Here is a 17,566-nt window from a genome sequence, read left to right on the forward strand (position 1 = left end):
TTTGTGGTATTCCTGCTTCAAGCTTGTTGCTAGCATCTAAATGTCAGACACTCTTATGGTATGTCAGTTTCTGGTAAACAATCCCAAAAGAGGCCACCTTTCAAATGAGAAATGAATGTTACGGACTACAAAACCAGAAAAAGTGAAAACCATCCATGTTAAACTAAAAAATGTTTGAACTCTTCCTAGCTGGGAGCCGAGGCTCACTACCAACCTGAGTCACTTAGGAAAACATTAGCCCAGGTCACGATGTGAGGGAAACAGTGCAGCCTTTCACCACAAGACCCAAACTGGGAAAATGCAGGTGCCAAAACACACAGATGAAGGTGACCCAGTGGCAGGTTTGCTGTTGTGTCAGAACTCATTTTTCCCCACCTGAAGCAGATGGAGAACCCAGGTCTACTCTCTCACACTCCTGGCACAATCCTATACTGTGTATTTTGCCAGGAAGGGGGAGAAGTATGACCTGGATTACAAACACCCTGCTCTGCCTATGCTGTCTGAATTTTCCCAGGTCTTTTGGGAAGACTATCATACAGCGCAGTCAATTCAAACAAAATGATGAATTTAAGGACACAGCCAAATCAGACACAGTTTTTCAGCATGTGACTTCTTGGGCTTTCATGCAACATTTTATGAAAAAGCATACAATATCAAGGATGCAAATGAAGTTTATTGCATCCCATGCAAATCTGCATGCTGAAAGGACAGAGTCTGCCACTAAATAAAAAAGAAATTTAGATAGTTCATTTAAAAGGTGAAAATGGGAAATGACAGTAGGGCAGAACACCATAACCCACACAGCAAATTTTATTTTAACACATGGGGATGTAAAGAAAGGCCAGTATACTATGCTGCATTGGATTTTACTCAGTTCATATATAGCAATCACTACAATATTCTCAGGTACAGTAGCTTAATAAACTTCTGTTTCAGAACAAAATATATCTTTCCCAAAGGCATCTTCAAAGTTCTCCTGATTTTCCTGGGATCCTTGGTTTCTTCCTTTTATTTCTTCTAAATATAAATTAAATTCAGAAAGAACAATTTTAAAACACAATTATAAATGAAAAGCCTATCTTTGAAGATAAACTGACTTTACCCAGTGAATGGTCTAGAAACCTGAGTCTATACTTCTACTTCAGAAACTGCCCACAGTTCAGGTAGACCTTTTTTTAAAAAAATACTAAAAAAAAAATTGAAAGGGCAATGGGAAAAACACTGTGAACCAGGAACTATTGATCAGGGAAAAATAACCCTCAGCTTTTTATTTGCTCTGTTTGCCATGCAGTGCAGGGATGAGGACTTGTGTGTAGTGCATTTTCCAGCCCAGCATGTTTTAAAGCGTGTGAGGCTACAAACCTTCTGTGTATGATGGATTGTCATAATGCACCTCCATGAGGACAAACAGAGGGTCAGCTGCTGTGCCAATGGATAAGCCAACATGAGGAGGGTAGGTGAAGCCCTGGAAATCAATACACAGGGAAATCATTACAGAGTTAACGTATTTTTTGCCACAGTTAAGAGTTAGTTTCTCTTTATAAGTACATTGACTCCTTTTTCAATGATATGATCATATTAATGAAAAAATTTACAAATATAACTTCTTTTACAGCTTTCTGAACTTGGCATTGTGATAAAATATTATATACTCAATAAACTTAAAAACTATGTCAATATAAAATAGTAGATCCCATGCTTCCCAGAGGACAAGGCTCTGAGCAAAAGAGTATAATCTCACCTCTGACCTTACTTCTACTACTTCTGAGTAGGAAGCCGGATTAGAGACTTCCTGAGGTCCCTTCCAACCAGCATTATCCTGTGATCTTATGATTATTTATTCTGTATTTATTGTTTGAGCAGAAAAGGAAATTCAATTTTAAACGTATAAACATAACATCATCAAGCATTTAGTCTGACAATAAAACCCTTATGAAGAAGTGAATCAACATTTTAAATGTTCCCAGTTTCTAAAAGCAGTAATTTCCAGGGAATACTGTGGTTGCATGTAGTTAACTTGCTTTTTGTGCACAAATAACTGTATTCTAAGTAAAATGGTTTGACCAATAAAGTTGATCTTCATGGCTACATTTCCATTAGCAAGCCAATAGTGCAAAAGAAGTAGCTCTGCACAGTGAAACAGCTTGTGCTGGACCCACCCAGATGCTGCTCCTTTGGACAAGTTCTGGTCAGGTCCCATGCACTGAACCCCATTTATTGCTAAAGGTGCTGGGTTCACCCCTGCACATTTAGTTTAACTCCATCCCAGAAAGGCTTGTGCAAGTTCTCAAACCACTCATGATGATAAACAAAGCTTTGCAAGTGGTGATAACTGGGAGATTTACTTCAAAAGCTCACTCATGATTTAAACCAAAACACCAGTATCTCGTAAGTGAACTCATTTACCAAATTCACTTTAATTGGAATGAATGTGCACCATTTTATAGTATATAGCTAATATTTTAATATGCAGTTTGACATTCTAACTTTCTGAAATGTGCAATTCGTGATTCCAGCTTTCTGATGCTTGATGGACCCTAATGAATTAATTGTAGTATATGGCCAAAAATATTATCACCTTCATTCTACACAAGGGTAAACTGAAGTTAGTGAACTGGGTACTTGGGCAAACCTGGATGTAACCCAGATCTGTCAGATTCCTCTGCACAGATCTTTAACAACAGGATCACCCTTGCAAAAGCCTCCATGAGGCTTGTCAAATCATAACTTATTTATACAAGTTTTTAATTTCACTTAGATTAAGACAGTTGAAAGTACAAATACTAGGTCAGAGCATAGCTGATGGCAAAAATGCACAAAGCATACACCAGGGAAAGTATTCATAGTGGATTAAACTTCTTTTCATGGGTCCGTGTAACAACTCTTGCTTCCTCACGCTGCAGCGTTTACAGATGGTTTTGGACTGCAGCTGGCAAGCGAAGGTTCCAGAAACTATCATCACCCCAGTCCCTCTCTGTGCCCAAACCATCATTTGGGTGGTCACACAGTGAATCAAGGGTGTAAAGAGCTGGGATTCTTTTGGCAGTCATGCTGTGTTATGTCAGCTGAAAGCATTAACTGCTGCCTAAATTAACATGAAATAAACTGAAAACACAGCCTGGGCTGAGCATGGCATCACAGCCTATATTTTCTGTAGATATGACCCACTGCCATCAGCAAAGTGGTCCTTATGTTGGCTCTGCACTGACACAGGATCTCTCCTACATTGAAATGATGTTTCTTTGGACTGGGCAGGAACCTGAATGGGGCAACACTGAAACCAGGTCCTGGTGAGGCACAAAATTAGTGAAATTTATGTATAACTTCATTTGGAGAGTCATGCCTCTGTGTCTTATATGAAGTCACCTAGAGACACTGCTTTTCTTTCTGTCATCCTCCAGGTAGCAGATACTGGTCATTGCTGAAGGTATTTCCACAGATGGGACAAGCTGATACAGGGACAGATTTCCATGCTCCAAAGCTATCTTTCTCCCCTAAGGCATCAACTCCACTCCCCCTATATTATTTTCATTACTTTTGGCTTGGCACTCAGGATGATCATTGCATTGCATTCTTGAAAGGCCAATAGGAGGTTCAGGATTAACTGGTGAGGCATTCAGGGATTGTAATCCCATACCCTTAAAAACAGACAGATTAAGTAATCAGTAATATACCAGGAAGAAATTTCATGGTGATACATCACCCCATTGATGAACCATGCTAGACAGACGTTCATCCTACCTCTCCTCCAATGGCCCAAGCAAAAATGACAGTCTCACATGTGAGGAAAGAGTCTGGCATGTTGGGGTGGTAACACTCATGCCCATAGTCCAGCACACTGTCATTCAAATTGCTGCTGCACTGGTAGAGCAGGATATGGTGCACCAGGTTCTCGTGGCCTTTCTGGATCAATGGCTCAACCTACCAATGGTAAAATGAAAAGAAAAAAGAAAACATATCTCAACGTGACTATTTCAATGCAGGTATGAAGATAGGACTAAAAGTTCTACGGTATTTTTATTTTAAAAGAGGAGACTCAATGTTAGATTGTAGTTGAGATGTAACTTCAGCGCTCTGCAAACTGAAGGAATGAAGTTTCCAAAATTTTCATTTTGCCCAAGTGCATCAATGTGGGGCAGGAAAAAAATTCTGCATCTGGGCAAAACCTCTGTTACAATCTTGCTTGCTCTCTCTTCTCCCATCCTAGCCTTGCATGGTCACTTGTCTTTCTCACTGCCCAATCTTGTTTAGCCACATTCCAAGGAAAGGATATATCTAAGGAAGGGGATATAAACCAGCTGAAAGTCTGTTCAGCTGAACCAGCTTGGTGCCTGAACTACTCAGAGTTTTTCATCCCTGTTTCTGCCTCTTTTGTGCTATTTCAAATTACAGCTGCCCATAGATTCTGTAAATCTAGGGTGAGCCTAGAGGTATACCTCATATTCCTCAGCAGCTCAAAATGGACTTCCAAATTTTTTTGACATCTAGAAGAAATTAGAATTATTTTTTTTTTAATCTGCTCAGTTGTAAAGACTTTATTAAGATGAAGTCATCCTTGAGAGATTGGGTGCTCCAGCCTTTTTATGGCAGTGATGAGCTGGAGGGCTCTCAGTGGTGCTCCAGTGCCCCCAGTATAATTAGACCACAGGACTTAAGAGTAGGCTAAAATTATTTAATTCCCATGTAAGTGTTTGCCCTCTGTTTGGATGGATGATGTTAAATCATCTCTGTCAGAGATTATGTCCCTGGGGCAAACATGAATACTTCTGAAAAGAATTATTTTGCATTTCAGAAAGATCATATTTCACAAAATATCATCATATAGAAGACATTATTAAAATTAAAAGAGTTTTTCCCTTGCTTTTTCTCTCAAAAATTTCATCCCATTCTATCATATCTACCTTCAAGTTCAATAGGATAAAGATTAATATTTTCATGAGAAAATTAAAGCTTTGGCAATGTAACTCTTAAGACACAGGGTGCCATGCAGTATTGCCTTTCAGCATTAGGAAAGAGGTTACTTTAAACAGGAAAAGAATGTATATACATCCTAAATTTGCATCCATTTTCTTTTGCAAGCACATTCATGTGCTACCAGAGGATCAGAACAGGGTAAGCAGGAGCAGTTTATTACATTATTAAAGTACTGTCAACACAATATCTCTCTCTGCATTTCGTTCACACCGCTAAATCAATTACAAAAGAAGGGCAGGAGAAAGCAGCCAGAACCTGTGCACATCAAGGCCACCTCTGTTGACATGAATCTGCCAAGTACATTTAAGCTGGGCTCTCGGGGAGTCCAGATGCTGCTGAGTAGCTGCATGTGCACCAAGAAGTGCTCAACCCACTTCACAGCACTTAGAAATCAGTGGAAGGATGCCAATTTGATCAGATGCACCAAAGTTTTGTTCTGGAAGCAAGACTGAAAGAGTCCATAGGGGATGTTCCCTATAGTTCTCAGTAACCCCTGTTTCAGTTAGCATTACCATTATTGTGAATTACTGCACTACAGAAGTAAAAGGTATTTTTGAAGAAGACGAGTCAGTTTTCCCATGAAATAAGAATTTATTCCCAAATATATCACACTGAATGACAAAGATTCAGAAATTCGTTTCACCTTGATGTTGCTTCTTCCCTCTGCTCCATCATATATCTGCATATTTACCCAAGTGCTGCAGAACCCAAACACACTCATAACATGGCAGCTTATACATTAAATACCAGGATAGACCTCAAGAATTTTGAAGCTCCACATACTGTATGGTTAGTCAAGGAAATGCTTATGGGAATATTATCCCTATATCTACCAAGAAAGAAGAGAACTTTTATCCCAACACGTGATAGTTCTGCCTGCTGCTACAAGATCCCAGCACCTGCTGTGCTTACAGTCACTACTTCAAAACCAGCTTCCCCTCAAAACAATGGGACATCACCAAAATTAGAAACTCACATCCTGTCACTGGTTTTTAGCATCAGTTACCTAAACAGCTACAGCACTTGAAAGAGCAGTTTTGTTCAGCTTTCTTAAGTGAAGAAAAGAAAAACAAAACCTAGAACAAATCCATAAACATCTTTCCAATGCATCTTGTAGGAAAACTTACATTTTTCAGATGCAGAAAAAAATAATGAAGAGCAGCTGTGAAGTTATGCTTTTCACACATTTTTACTACAACTTGGCTAAAGAAAAATTTCTCTTCCCCCTTTTAAACAGCATATAAATAAAAAAAGAAAGAAAATATTAGAGTGGTCAAAATTCTATTTAAAAAATCTTAGGAAAATCTCATTAATCCTGAATTTTTCATAAAGGTATGGAAATATTTTAACGGCCAGCTCCCTAAAGCTCACAGCATTATTTCTAAATGAAGCAAAAGAAGGAAGAGTGACACTGAACCATGCCAAAAATCAAATCCCTCCTGGTGGGAGAGGGAATTTTAAAATCCCTTGCAAGGAGTTCGTGAGAACAGAGACTCTTCCTGGATTTTCACTGCTGCCAGATAGTTGTTTATTAAGTCTTATGAGAGGAACAGAGCCACTAGCACGACCCAGGCATAACATAGAGCACAGAAAGCAGGAGAGAAGTGTGTGTTTATCAAGATTTACACAGCCTTTTAAAGATAATTTAACCAATGGTTACTAGAAACGTATATTATTTTTACTTTCCTACCAATTATTCAGTAACACGGGCAGGAACTGCAGAATTCTTTGTCCAGTCATCCCAAATTACTTTTATTGCAGAATATGGAGTAGTAGAAGAAGAAGAAGAAGGTTTGGAGAACAACAATCCTCCATTTTGATGGTTTTTTCTCTTATCTATTTACGACAAAGAGAAGCCTAAAACCTCTAAATTTTTCACCCTGTGACAATCTTACATAGTAGTCTATCACCTAATTCACACCACTGTATTTTCTAGTTCTTGTCTGATTGTAGGCAGTTTTTTCCAAGGTTGGAGGTTAAAACAGTGTTGTTCAGGGGGGTAAGAACCCTTCAAAACAGGCAGAGAAGTATCCTCAGCACTCTGGGTTCCTACAGAAGAGGATCAGAGCCCTTAGACACTACTCTGATCTGAAGAATAATTAACTGTTCTTACTTAGCAGAATAACTTTGGCAGAAAAGAAAATTTTAAAATATAGTCCCATACTCTACTCTATTGTAATGATTGACTGGAGCAGGGGTTTAAATCTGCCATTCTACATCCCAGGTGAGTTCTGCCCTATTTACTCAGCTATTAGTTATTTTAGCTTATAGAATAGGTTGGTTATTTAGGCTGCCTCACACTTCATCTCTCACTTTCCACAAAGAACAACTGTACAGATTACCTTGCTTCAAGCCAAAAAGAAATTCCCAAACTTCATTTTTTCCTCAAATAAACAAAAATCTTTTTTTCTGGCCATCCTTACAAGTGATGATGAACAACAACCGAGTTTCTCAAATGAGGGGCCAGATTCAGAAAATCATTATTGCGTTTAGAAGTGCACAAGAGTAGGTGTAAAATTAGCTGTTAAAGCAAGTATCTGTAATTGTCTAGATCAGGGTGGCCTGATTACTAGAGTACTTGCAGCCTCAATGAATGATGACATAATTTTCAGAGCTCTACTCTTCCTGGTCTCCAGTCACAATGACAGTGGACCAGCCCTGAGGAGTCACCATGACCATTTTATTAATTTGTGCTACTTTTAGGATACTTATGGAAAGAAAATAATTTGAAGTGGCACACTAGAGCAAAGGAGTGAAATACACAAAAAAAAAGTGATAAAAACGGGCATGGTACGTAATAGTCATTAAACTCTACAGATTTAATTGAACAGCTAATTTTTGTTTAGATTCTCTCATATACAGCCTTTTTTGCTCTGGTCTCTTATTACAAGGGGACTCTAAAATGACATTTTGAACCAAGCAATAAGATAAGCAATAATTGAGTAATTTAGATGGGTTGCAGTGAACATGGGAATCTACATTTTATTTTCAATAATTATGAAGAAACCTGTGACTTCGAAATGCATTTCCTTTCTTTGTCCTCGCCAATTCCTACCAACCTCTTGTTAGCCAAAGAAGTCAAGAAAGAAGCTGAAAGGAGACTAAAAAGGAATATGCATATAACTACCTATTTTCCCCATTTCTCATTCTTTGAGGCTCATCTGTGGAATTTTCACTGTTGCTGACATGCAAGGAAGACCCAGATGTCACGGTTCATCTCTTTGCCATGTTGTGAATAAGCCTGCAGAGATACTGCACCACCAGGCACCTCGGTGACTTCTTCCCCTGCAGGCAAAGTGCATTTTCTGCTTGACATTTCCTAACTGCCAGAGGCATGGAGAACAAAAGCCCTACATCCACCCTACATCAAAATGCCCAAGGTGTTTGGGATTGCAAAACATAAGTGCATGCAACAAGGCACAACCTCTCCTGTTTTTCATGAGATCTGCAGGAAGAACATCAAGGTTTATTATTCATGATCATTTGCTTTATGCATCCTCCTCTCCACCCTTCTTGAAAGCTTGGCCAAAAAGTCTTTCAAACTGAGCAAACTGACATACATGAACCTATCTGGCTCCTACTAACAGAGGTAAAAAGTAATAGATGTACTATAAACCCCCAGCACTTCAAACCAGGGCTCTCAAGGAAGGAGATATTTAAAATACACTGCATTCAAATGTAAATGAAGGCACTGCCTTCTGCAACCAAAAGTGTGGGTTACAGTCATGGTGCTTGGTTGGTACTCATCAGGCAGGCTGAGAGGTTTTGCAGAGCTCCTTTCATGGTACAGAATCTCTTAGGACTTGTGAAAATGCTGGCTTTCAAAAAATACAAAATATAACATTTTCTAGTCATTATAATGTTAAACCAGATAAGATGTATGCTGTTGAACTCTCATTTTAACAGAAGCCCTATTTTAGTCAACAGGCTGACATCACATGAACAAGGAAAATGTTTATATCTGCCAGGGCTGGCTTACTCATCGTCAATTTTTATTCCTCTCTTCTTTGTTTCTTTACCTATTGCACAAACCGAACATTGTCACATGCTTTGGGTTTTCTTTCCTTAAAAAAACAAGCCAAAATTTTAACATAACAGTGTCTTGCATCTCAAGCTGATGATAAGCAGGGTTAAGATACTGATGTGTGATGTATTAAACAGGAGGAAAATGCAAACAGCTCGAGTGGTCCAAGAAGTTAGATTTCCTAGCAGTTAAAAACATCTCCAGAAACCTGGAAGTCTTTCTTTCTTATTCCTGTTTTTCTACCTTTTTATTTGCTCCGATTTCTTTGATGTTAATAATCATGTTTTGTTCTTTATGCCTGCTTGTGCAAATTATGAAAGTTAGTCAAATATATCCATAGTCCATCATAGTGTCCCTGTTTAGAAAATGTGGTCCACCAAATGTCAGACAACAAAAACCTGACTTTATTTTTATGCATGGAAATGCCAACAGTTTCTGATCTGTTTGCAGCGATGTTTCTACACTAAAATGTAAATCGTGATTTTGTTTTCTGGCTCAAACAGGTAGTTCCGACTTAATCTTGCATTTCAAGCACACGGTGGCATGGTGGTATATTGCCATGTAAATGCTTCTGAATAAGGCCACAGCCTTACACAACACTTCATGTTGGTAGACAGTGGTGACACAGGGAAGAAAACATAATTCCAAAGTCTCAAAATGGAGAGTAAAAATTTGATTTTTATACTAGCACTGCTGCATGTAGGAGAGTTTCTAGTCTGCGGTTGGTTAATTCATTTATATGAGCTTGCCATGTCTCTGATTAACTCAGAGCAAAAAGTGATGGCTGTGAAGCTGAGTACTGGCTGAGTTCACTTGAGAATTTTTGCAGCAGAAGACCAAGTTATAGGGTCTCTGCTTTCTGTACTCCTCATCAGGAAGAACCTTTACATTTTTACAGATTACTTTGGCCTTTGAACTTCTTTTGAAAATGTGTACCATGCACACATATTAAAAATTTATCTAACTTAGAAAACTTTTTCGAAGGTTGACGTGATTTCTTCTCATTAGGATTCATCAAGATGTTTTCTGAGTTTTTGTAAAGTGTAATTGTGAAATGATCAAATATTTATCTAAAACATCTCCTTTAGGATTTTAGATTTTTCTTCAGAAAAGCAAATACTTAGAATATTTGGCTTTATAAAGTTGGGTCTTTTTCAGAAAAAAAATCCATCTATTTCAGAAAAAACTCTCAGTAATATGGTTTTACTTTCTTAAAAATATTCTGAAAGAAAACCACCAGTCATTTGCTGCCTAACACTGCTTCTTGCACACAACCCAGAGCTGTGCTGAGCATAAACTCAAGAGCTGGAAACATGCCTCTAAGCTGGGGTAGATGTTGAAGTCCACGACACCAGCGCAGACCAGGATTTTAACACTAACAGCCTAACAGCTATCTCATGTTAGTAGAGTAGCCTGCCCACACCAGTGTCACATCTGGGATGCTAATCTGCTGCAGACTTTCAGCCCAGAGTTAAGGCATTCTGGGGTCAGGCAGGGACCACCCTCCCCATGCCTCCACCCTACCCTGTCTGTCAGAAAGCATTAAATTAATGCCACAGAATAGTTAGAGCTGAAAGAGACACTTCCAGTGCTCAACTGGCTGCAGTCTAGCACGGACTAGCTGCTGTAATCTTTCCTCCGATCATTTGCACGTACACAGCTAAGTGCCTGTTTTCCTCACTGCGCAATCCTACATTCAGTCATCACCTCTAACAAATCCCTTTAAATCACTCTCTATTCCAAGTGCCTCTGAGTTTATACTGTGCTACTTACAAAGGTGTATATTTTGGTGAGTTAATTGCAGGAAGCAGAGCAAAGTCACTGCTTCTGGCTCCCTCATGGTCATCAGGGATGTTTACATCTGAGATACAACAGGGAGCATTACTGCCTAACTTGAATTGTCCTTCAAATGTAAAAATGTTAACCCAAATTATTCTCATACACATTTTTCACATCTTCCAGCTGGAGAAAAATATAACCTGAGCATTTAGCAACAGTGCTTGATTTTTGTATTTAAATAAAAAAAGAGATGTTGACAAGAAAAAGGGCCAGGCAACAGAAACCATCCCCAGCCCTAATCTCATAATGTGATTAGGTAAGGTTTCCTTAGAGGATGGAAATTTTCCAGACTGAACCTTCCATCCAGTTTAAGGCATTGAAATTCACGTGATTTGTACCTAAAATGTGTAGAGGGTTTGTTTTGGGTTTTTTTTCCCAAAGTCATATTCAAATACTGGACATAATTTTCATTTGAAAAAACAGTGTTGTCTGATTGATTGATTGATTGATTGAAACCTTATTGTTGGTATTTGGTCTTAACTGGTTTTGGGTATACTTTCAAACGCGGAACAAAAATTCTAACATCACTGAGGAGGAAAGGTCCTTACCATGTGAACGGAAAATCTTATTCAAAGAACAGATACTTCCTGCTCTTGGTGTAAAGAAAGGATTGGTTTACTCTGTGACTGCATTGTTCAATGAAGGCTCTTATTTAGGTTTTATTAGTATACAGCATTAAGAAGGAATTACCAGACCTCTGTTTTAAGCTGCAGAATTTTTATTGGAAAAGAATATGTACTTTCAGGTAAAAGTTAACTGTTGTTGTGCTTTTAGCTTGGAGAAGGCTATATATCTAAATTTACATAAATCCTTCTGTCCCCATATAGTCCTACTAATAAGTAAACTGTATATCCAGAATTTCTGCAGGTCACTCTGCTGAACAACTTAAATATTCTAATTAAGGAAGAGGAATCAAAAAACATAATAATCAATATGCCCAAACATTTAAAAATGAGAATTAGAGATGGGTTAAGGACTTCTTGTCCTCTCTGCCATCAAGTCCATTTTTAAGTTCTTATTCCTAATTAATTACCTGGAACTCTGCCACTCATAAGGAGTTTCAGACTTTAAAGACTTACAGTAATTTAGACTAAATCCAAAAGAAGTATACCTCAAAGAAACACCCATAAAACAAGAAGTATACCTCAAAGAAATACCAATAAAACATTGTTTCTGCCTGACGTATGCCTGAAGATTTAAGATAATGCATTTAGCAACAGCTAAAAAGTATAACCCTGAGGAGCAATCTCATAAAAAGCTCAGGTCAAGCAAAAACATGTTTCACTTGGTTAGGCTTCCTGGCAATACACTTATTGTACTCCTAAGCAGCAGAGCCACTGGCAAAGTGGTTGCGGTCTTCAGGATGGCCACAGTCTCTCAGCACGGTTGACACACTTCAAGCAGAATTAATTGGCAATTAATCATGAGCATCATTACTTCCTTGTGGAAACAATATCATAATATAGTAATATGTAACCAAGTATGTTTCAGGTCTAAGGCCAAAATGGGTAGCCAATAAAGAGTTTATATTTATTCAAGAGGAACATATAATTTGAATTGTATAAATAATACAGTCGGTGAAGGTACTCCCATTTGTCCATGGAATCACCATTCTTGCACAGCAATGTATATTTCTTTGAGGCAGCAATGGAAGAGGTTTTAATTCTATTGTAGAACTGCAAAACAATCCCCTTGGTCATGCAGATAAATAACATTACACTTTTTCTCCTGCCTCGGAGTGAAGACAGCACTTTGCCTGAAGACAGAACACGTGAGAATTGACAGTGCGTCCCTGTCTTGTTTTACACATGCAGAAGTACAGTACCAGGAAACATGTTTTCTGAAAATGACATGCCGACTTCTGTGAAGGGCTACCAAAGTGGAACACACGTGGGAAAGGCCTCAGGCATTTGGATGCTGAGATCCTAGAGGAGCCACCGACCTGCACAACTTGGCACCTACAGTTTGAAGGAAAAGCAGGGGGTAAAATAAGCACAAGGCTCATGATTTTGACATGACAGCCTCCAGAGCAACTCTCTGGAATTATTGCTCATAATCCTCTAAAAATTTATATTTACAAGGTTAACATACAAACATAAGAGAGCTTACAAAATAAGTGCAGTTAAGTAACGATCACATTAATACTATTTCCACCTTTTCTCACACAGAGTCAGATTCTGGTACCCTTCTGTAGGACTTCAACACCCATCAATACATGCAGGAAGTCACACAACAAGAGCTATTTTCAGATTACAGGGTTCTTTTAAAGTCTGCATTAAAATTATACTATAGCAATTCTATAGAAACCAAAACCATGATTGGCACTCATAAAACAGAAAGACAGTTTCAGTCCCAGCAGCTAAAGACATAGTAATGGAGAGGTCACTGTAATGAGGGGTTGCAGAAAGCAGACCAAAGAGCATTAACTTGTAGTTTATAAAAATTTGGTTAGATACTTAGCTTTTCTTAGGTAGGGGTTTTGGGTTTGGGGCTGTATTTCATTCCAAGATGTAAATTATTTCCACGCCAGCTAAAACATCAGTCTTGGTGAAAAGAGAAATGATTCACTATCTACCTGTGGTTCATTTGTCATCTGTGTGGATTTTAATGTCATGTATGTGTAGTTGGTTGGTCCTGGCTAGATGCCAGGCATCCACTAAAAGCCAGTCTATCACTTCTCTGCACAAGTGGGCAGGGGAGAGAAAATATAACAAAGATTCATGAGTTAAGGACTGGGAGAGATCACTCACTGAATACCACTGCAGGCAAAACAGACTCAGTTTGGGGATCTGAACTGAATTTATTACTAACAAAATCGAGCAGTATACCACCTTTTCCCTGCCCCTCCCTCTTTCCCAAGCTCTATGTCCTACCCCAGCAATGGAGGAAGATGGGAAATGGGGGTTATTGTCTGCTCATCACACCTTGTTTCTCCCACTGCTCAGGGAGAGGAATCTTTCCCCTGCTCCATTGTGGGGTCCCTCCCATGAGAGACAGTTTTCCATGAGCTTCTCCAATGTGGGTCCATCCCATGGACAACAGCTCTCCACAAACTGCTCCAAAGTGGGTCACTCTTCCACAGGGTGCAGTCCTTCAGGCACAGCCTGCTCCAATGTGGATCCCCCACAGGGTCATAAGTCCTGCCAGGAAACCTGCTCCAGAATGGGCTCCTCTTTGCATGGGTCTGCAGGTCCCTGCCAGGACCCTGCTCCAGCACAGACATCCCATGGGTTCACAGACTCCTCTCAGGCATCCACCTGCTCCAGCGTGGGCTCCTCCACAGGCTGTGGGTCGATCTCTACCTCCTTGTGATCCTCCATGGGATGCAGGGGCACAGCTGCTTCACATTGGCTGCAGGGGAACCTCCGGTGCCTGGAGCAGGTCCTCCCCCTCCTTCTCCACTGACCTTGGGGTCTGAATAGTTGTTCCTCTTGCATGTTCTCACTCTGCTCTTCACTGGCCACAGTTACATCTGCACAACAACTCTTTTATTTCTCGTTTTTAAATCTGTTATCACAGAGGCATTGCCACCATTTCTGATTGGCCCAGCCTTGGCCAGTGGCACATCCATCCTGTAGCCACCTGGGATTGGCTCTGCCAGACACGGGGAAGCTTCTGGCAGCTTCTCACAGAAGCCACCCCTGTAGCCCCCTGCCACCAAAACATAGCCATGCAAACCCAATGCAGTCTGCTATGTGTGGACATGGCAGAGAGGCCTTGTCTGACCATTGTCTGTCTATTTTTCCACTGTTTTTGGTGTGGAGTTGACAAATCTGTGCTCTGTTCATAGCTGTGACTACTGTGCATTGCAAGTGGAAGCAAAGATGAAGAGAGACAGAATATAATTTTCTGAAAACTACCCCCAGCAGCTGTGGTTGCAGAGTAAAAGACTGGTACTGAAGGGAAATACTTCAATCAGATCAGAGTAGAAACTTCTGCTCCATTTACAGACCATTGGAGCAATTAAGTTTGCCCTATAAAAAATTTGCTTAAGATGCTGCTACAATGTGATTTGTCTGAATTAGAAGGTTGATCTTCAGAAACAATGCCAAGATGCTAGTAGGACCAAGCTAGGTTTGTTCTGTGACCCATCTACACAAGACCCATCAAGACAGAGTTTGCTACTGACGAGCCTGCTGTTCTGGTATTTGCACAAAGGATGCTTTACAATTGCTCGTCTAAGGCCCAGTGCTGCTCTGAAGTGTTTTGCTGCCTGCTATGATAAGAAGTGTTGGATGTTTGGCTGTGGCCAATTTTCTTATCTTTTCAGTGCATCACCTAGTCATGGGCTTACTTTAAAATCATATACAAAACTAAGGATGAGGAAGAAAAAATAAAGACATGGCACCGGACAAAATGGGGCTAATGAATAACAATTATCACCCCACAAATCCTCTCAGAATTGGGAAGTAAAACTCAGAGATCTTCAAAAAACTGTGCTTTCCCCTTTTCCATGCTTATTTTTAGTTACATTTTAAGTTAAGGCTCTTGTCATCTTACTTTTATTTAACCAGAAAATCACACAGCACACGTTTTCCTACCACATGCTGGCATGGTCAATACATTGCCATAATGGATAGATGTTGCTTCTATTTAGAAAGCAAAAATCGAAGAAAATGGATCAAATTAGCTACACATTCAACTTTGCTGATGACAGAAATGAAGTAGGTTATTTTTCATACAAAGTATGAAATAAATAATGCAGCAATAACTGCATAAATTAAGAATTCTTATAGTTAAGATACACAAGTGAAATGAAAGAAAACTACTGCAAAATAAAAGTGTGTAAGAAATATGAAGTTGGGTTGGACAGTAAAATCTGTGGCCATGTATAATTTAATCTTTGATCACAGAATGAAATAATATCTTAAGCAATTTTGCATATGCAATAATCTAGCAGAATATGAGAGAATAATATTTTTCTGTTATTTCTTCAGACAGCGCTTGGGAAACTTTTAATTTTCAGCCTGTTCAGTTCCATGAATCTTTAGCACTGCAAAGCCTAATGGGCCAATTCAGTCTTGCACTGAAGAGCCAGCCCTGCAGATCAAAGGGCAGATAGCTTACAAGCTCTGCAGCATAAGATGATTGTTTGGCTGCCAATCTAATTTACTGAGGCTGAAATTGCTTTGTAGGGGAATGCACGGGAAAATATAGAACATTTGTTTATGTCAGGCTGCATGATGCAATTTGCTAGAGTTATCACATTAAGCAAAATGTAAAAGTTCAGGCCAGAGAGTAACAAGAAGTTACTGTCTGGTATCACTCAAGTTAAAAATCGGTGCCCTCATTTAGGTACTGCAGGCTACAAGCTGCCCTTCTGGCTTCCAATCAATCAGTCTCTTAAACTGGAGTCTCTTTGTATTTTCACACTGGGGTCTTTGGTATTACTAAAGCATTCCACTGTCAAAAAGCAGAGTTACCCTTGGCAACAAGTTTTTTGGAGTTTTTACTTCCTTATCAGTTTGCCCTGAAACAGAACATGAAGATTAACTGGCAGCTGCTGGTGTGTTCTCATACAGGCCTTTCTTTAATTGAAAAGAGGCTCCCTCTTCTAAGGAGATAAGCAATGGAAAACTTTAGTGCTGATACAAAAATATGCCTAATGTAACATGCCTTCTCAGCTAATGCTAAATAATTAAGTTTTTTTATGGTTATATGGTTGGCCTGTTTCACTAGTCACATCGTAAGCTTAGTGCCAAAAAAATTACACAGAGCTGTGCTTGAGAAAAGATCATTTTTCCTAAAGGCAAACTGAAAAAAAAATATTATTTTGCAATTTTTGCTTTTATCACAATCTCTTCTCTCCCCTGACCTTTTTGGTTGGGGTATATCTCCCCTGATTCATTCATCTGAGAGTTATTTATCTAATACAGGCTGGTGGTCTGGGTTCTCTCATCCATCAGTGGAGAGAGAAATTGAACCATACATGGGATGCTTGAGCTCATACATTTCTGACAACTCCTTTGGGATGATACAAACAGCTAGTTTTGCCACTGTGAGGTCAATTAAGCAGCTGGCTCAGACCCATAGATAAGTCAAGTTAGATGAGAGGAAGCCCATCTCTATGGCTGAAAATTTACTGTCTTTAATATGTTGCCTGAGTATCTATGAGTTGTACTGAAGAGATACTGAATTTTGACCACATAGCATCCCCAGCATGGGGTTTCTTCCCCATTTCAACAGAGCTAAACCTTCTCACTTCATTCTCATAAGCAGGTTCAAATAATGCACATGGAAGGATTGCTTTATACAAGAACCAAACTTCTAAGAGCTTACAAAATGCAGCTGCTATCCTCCTTTCCAATGCCAAATGCCCTCTAAAACTGGATGTCCTATTTAAAAAGTTCTCTTACAGAATTAGAAGTATTTTATGTTCTTGGGCACAGCCACATCACAGCATTTCTGCTGGTATTTTTCTGTCTATACTAGTTTTGAAACAACCTATAAAGTTTAGAACTAAGGAAAAATGAGTAGTTCTTAGAGAAAAGACACGCAGATACAGCTAAGTGATCCCACTACAGAGTTTTGGGGTTTATTTTACATAAAATGTTTTTTCTACTCTTGGAGTAAAATTCAATATTTGACATGTTTTTGACTAGGGAATTATTACTAATGAAGCCTGGGGAAATACTTTTCTTGAGGAAAACACAGTGTATTTAAAAGAAATTAAGAAAACATAGAGGGAAAATTTACAGCGCTGGAACTAGCACAGGCATGCTATACACT

General features: G+C 39.2%; 1 protein-coding gene across 3 annotated transcripts in view; it reads right to left on the reverse strand.

The window, feature by feature from the left end:
* Positions 1–17,566, reverse strand: part of MOXD1 (monooxygenase DBH like 1) — a 49,974-nt gene that overhangs the window by 13,358 nt on the left and 19,050 nt on the right. For all 3 annotated transcript variants that reach the window (XM_048299032.1, XM_048299031.1, XM_048299030.1), the window contains exons 5-6: positions 3,742–3,921; positions 1,363–1,465 (exon numbers count right to left, since the gene is read on the reverse strand). In XM_048299032.1, coding sequence (XP_048154989.1) covers positions 1,363–1,465; positions 3,742–3,921 — 283 coding nt within the window. The remainder of the gene's footprint in view (positions 1–1,362; positions 1,466–3,741; positions 3,922–17,566) is intronic.

Source organism: Corvus hawaiiensis, chromosome 3 (assembly GCF_020740725.1).
Source record: "Corvus hawaiiensis isolate bCorHaw1 chromosome 3, bCorHaw1.pri.cur, whole genome shotgun sequence".
Classification (NCBI taxonomy): Eukaryota; Metazoa; Chordata; class Aves; order Passeriformes; family Corvidae; genus Corvus; species Corvus hawaiiensis.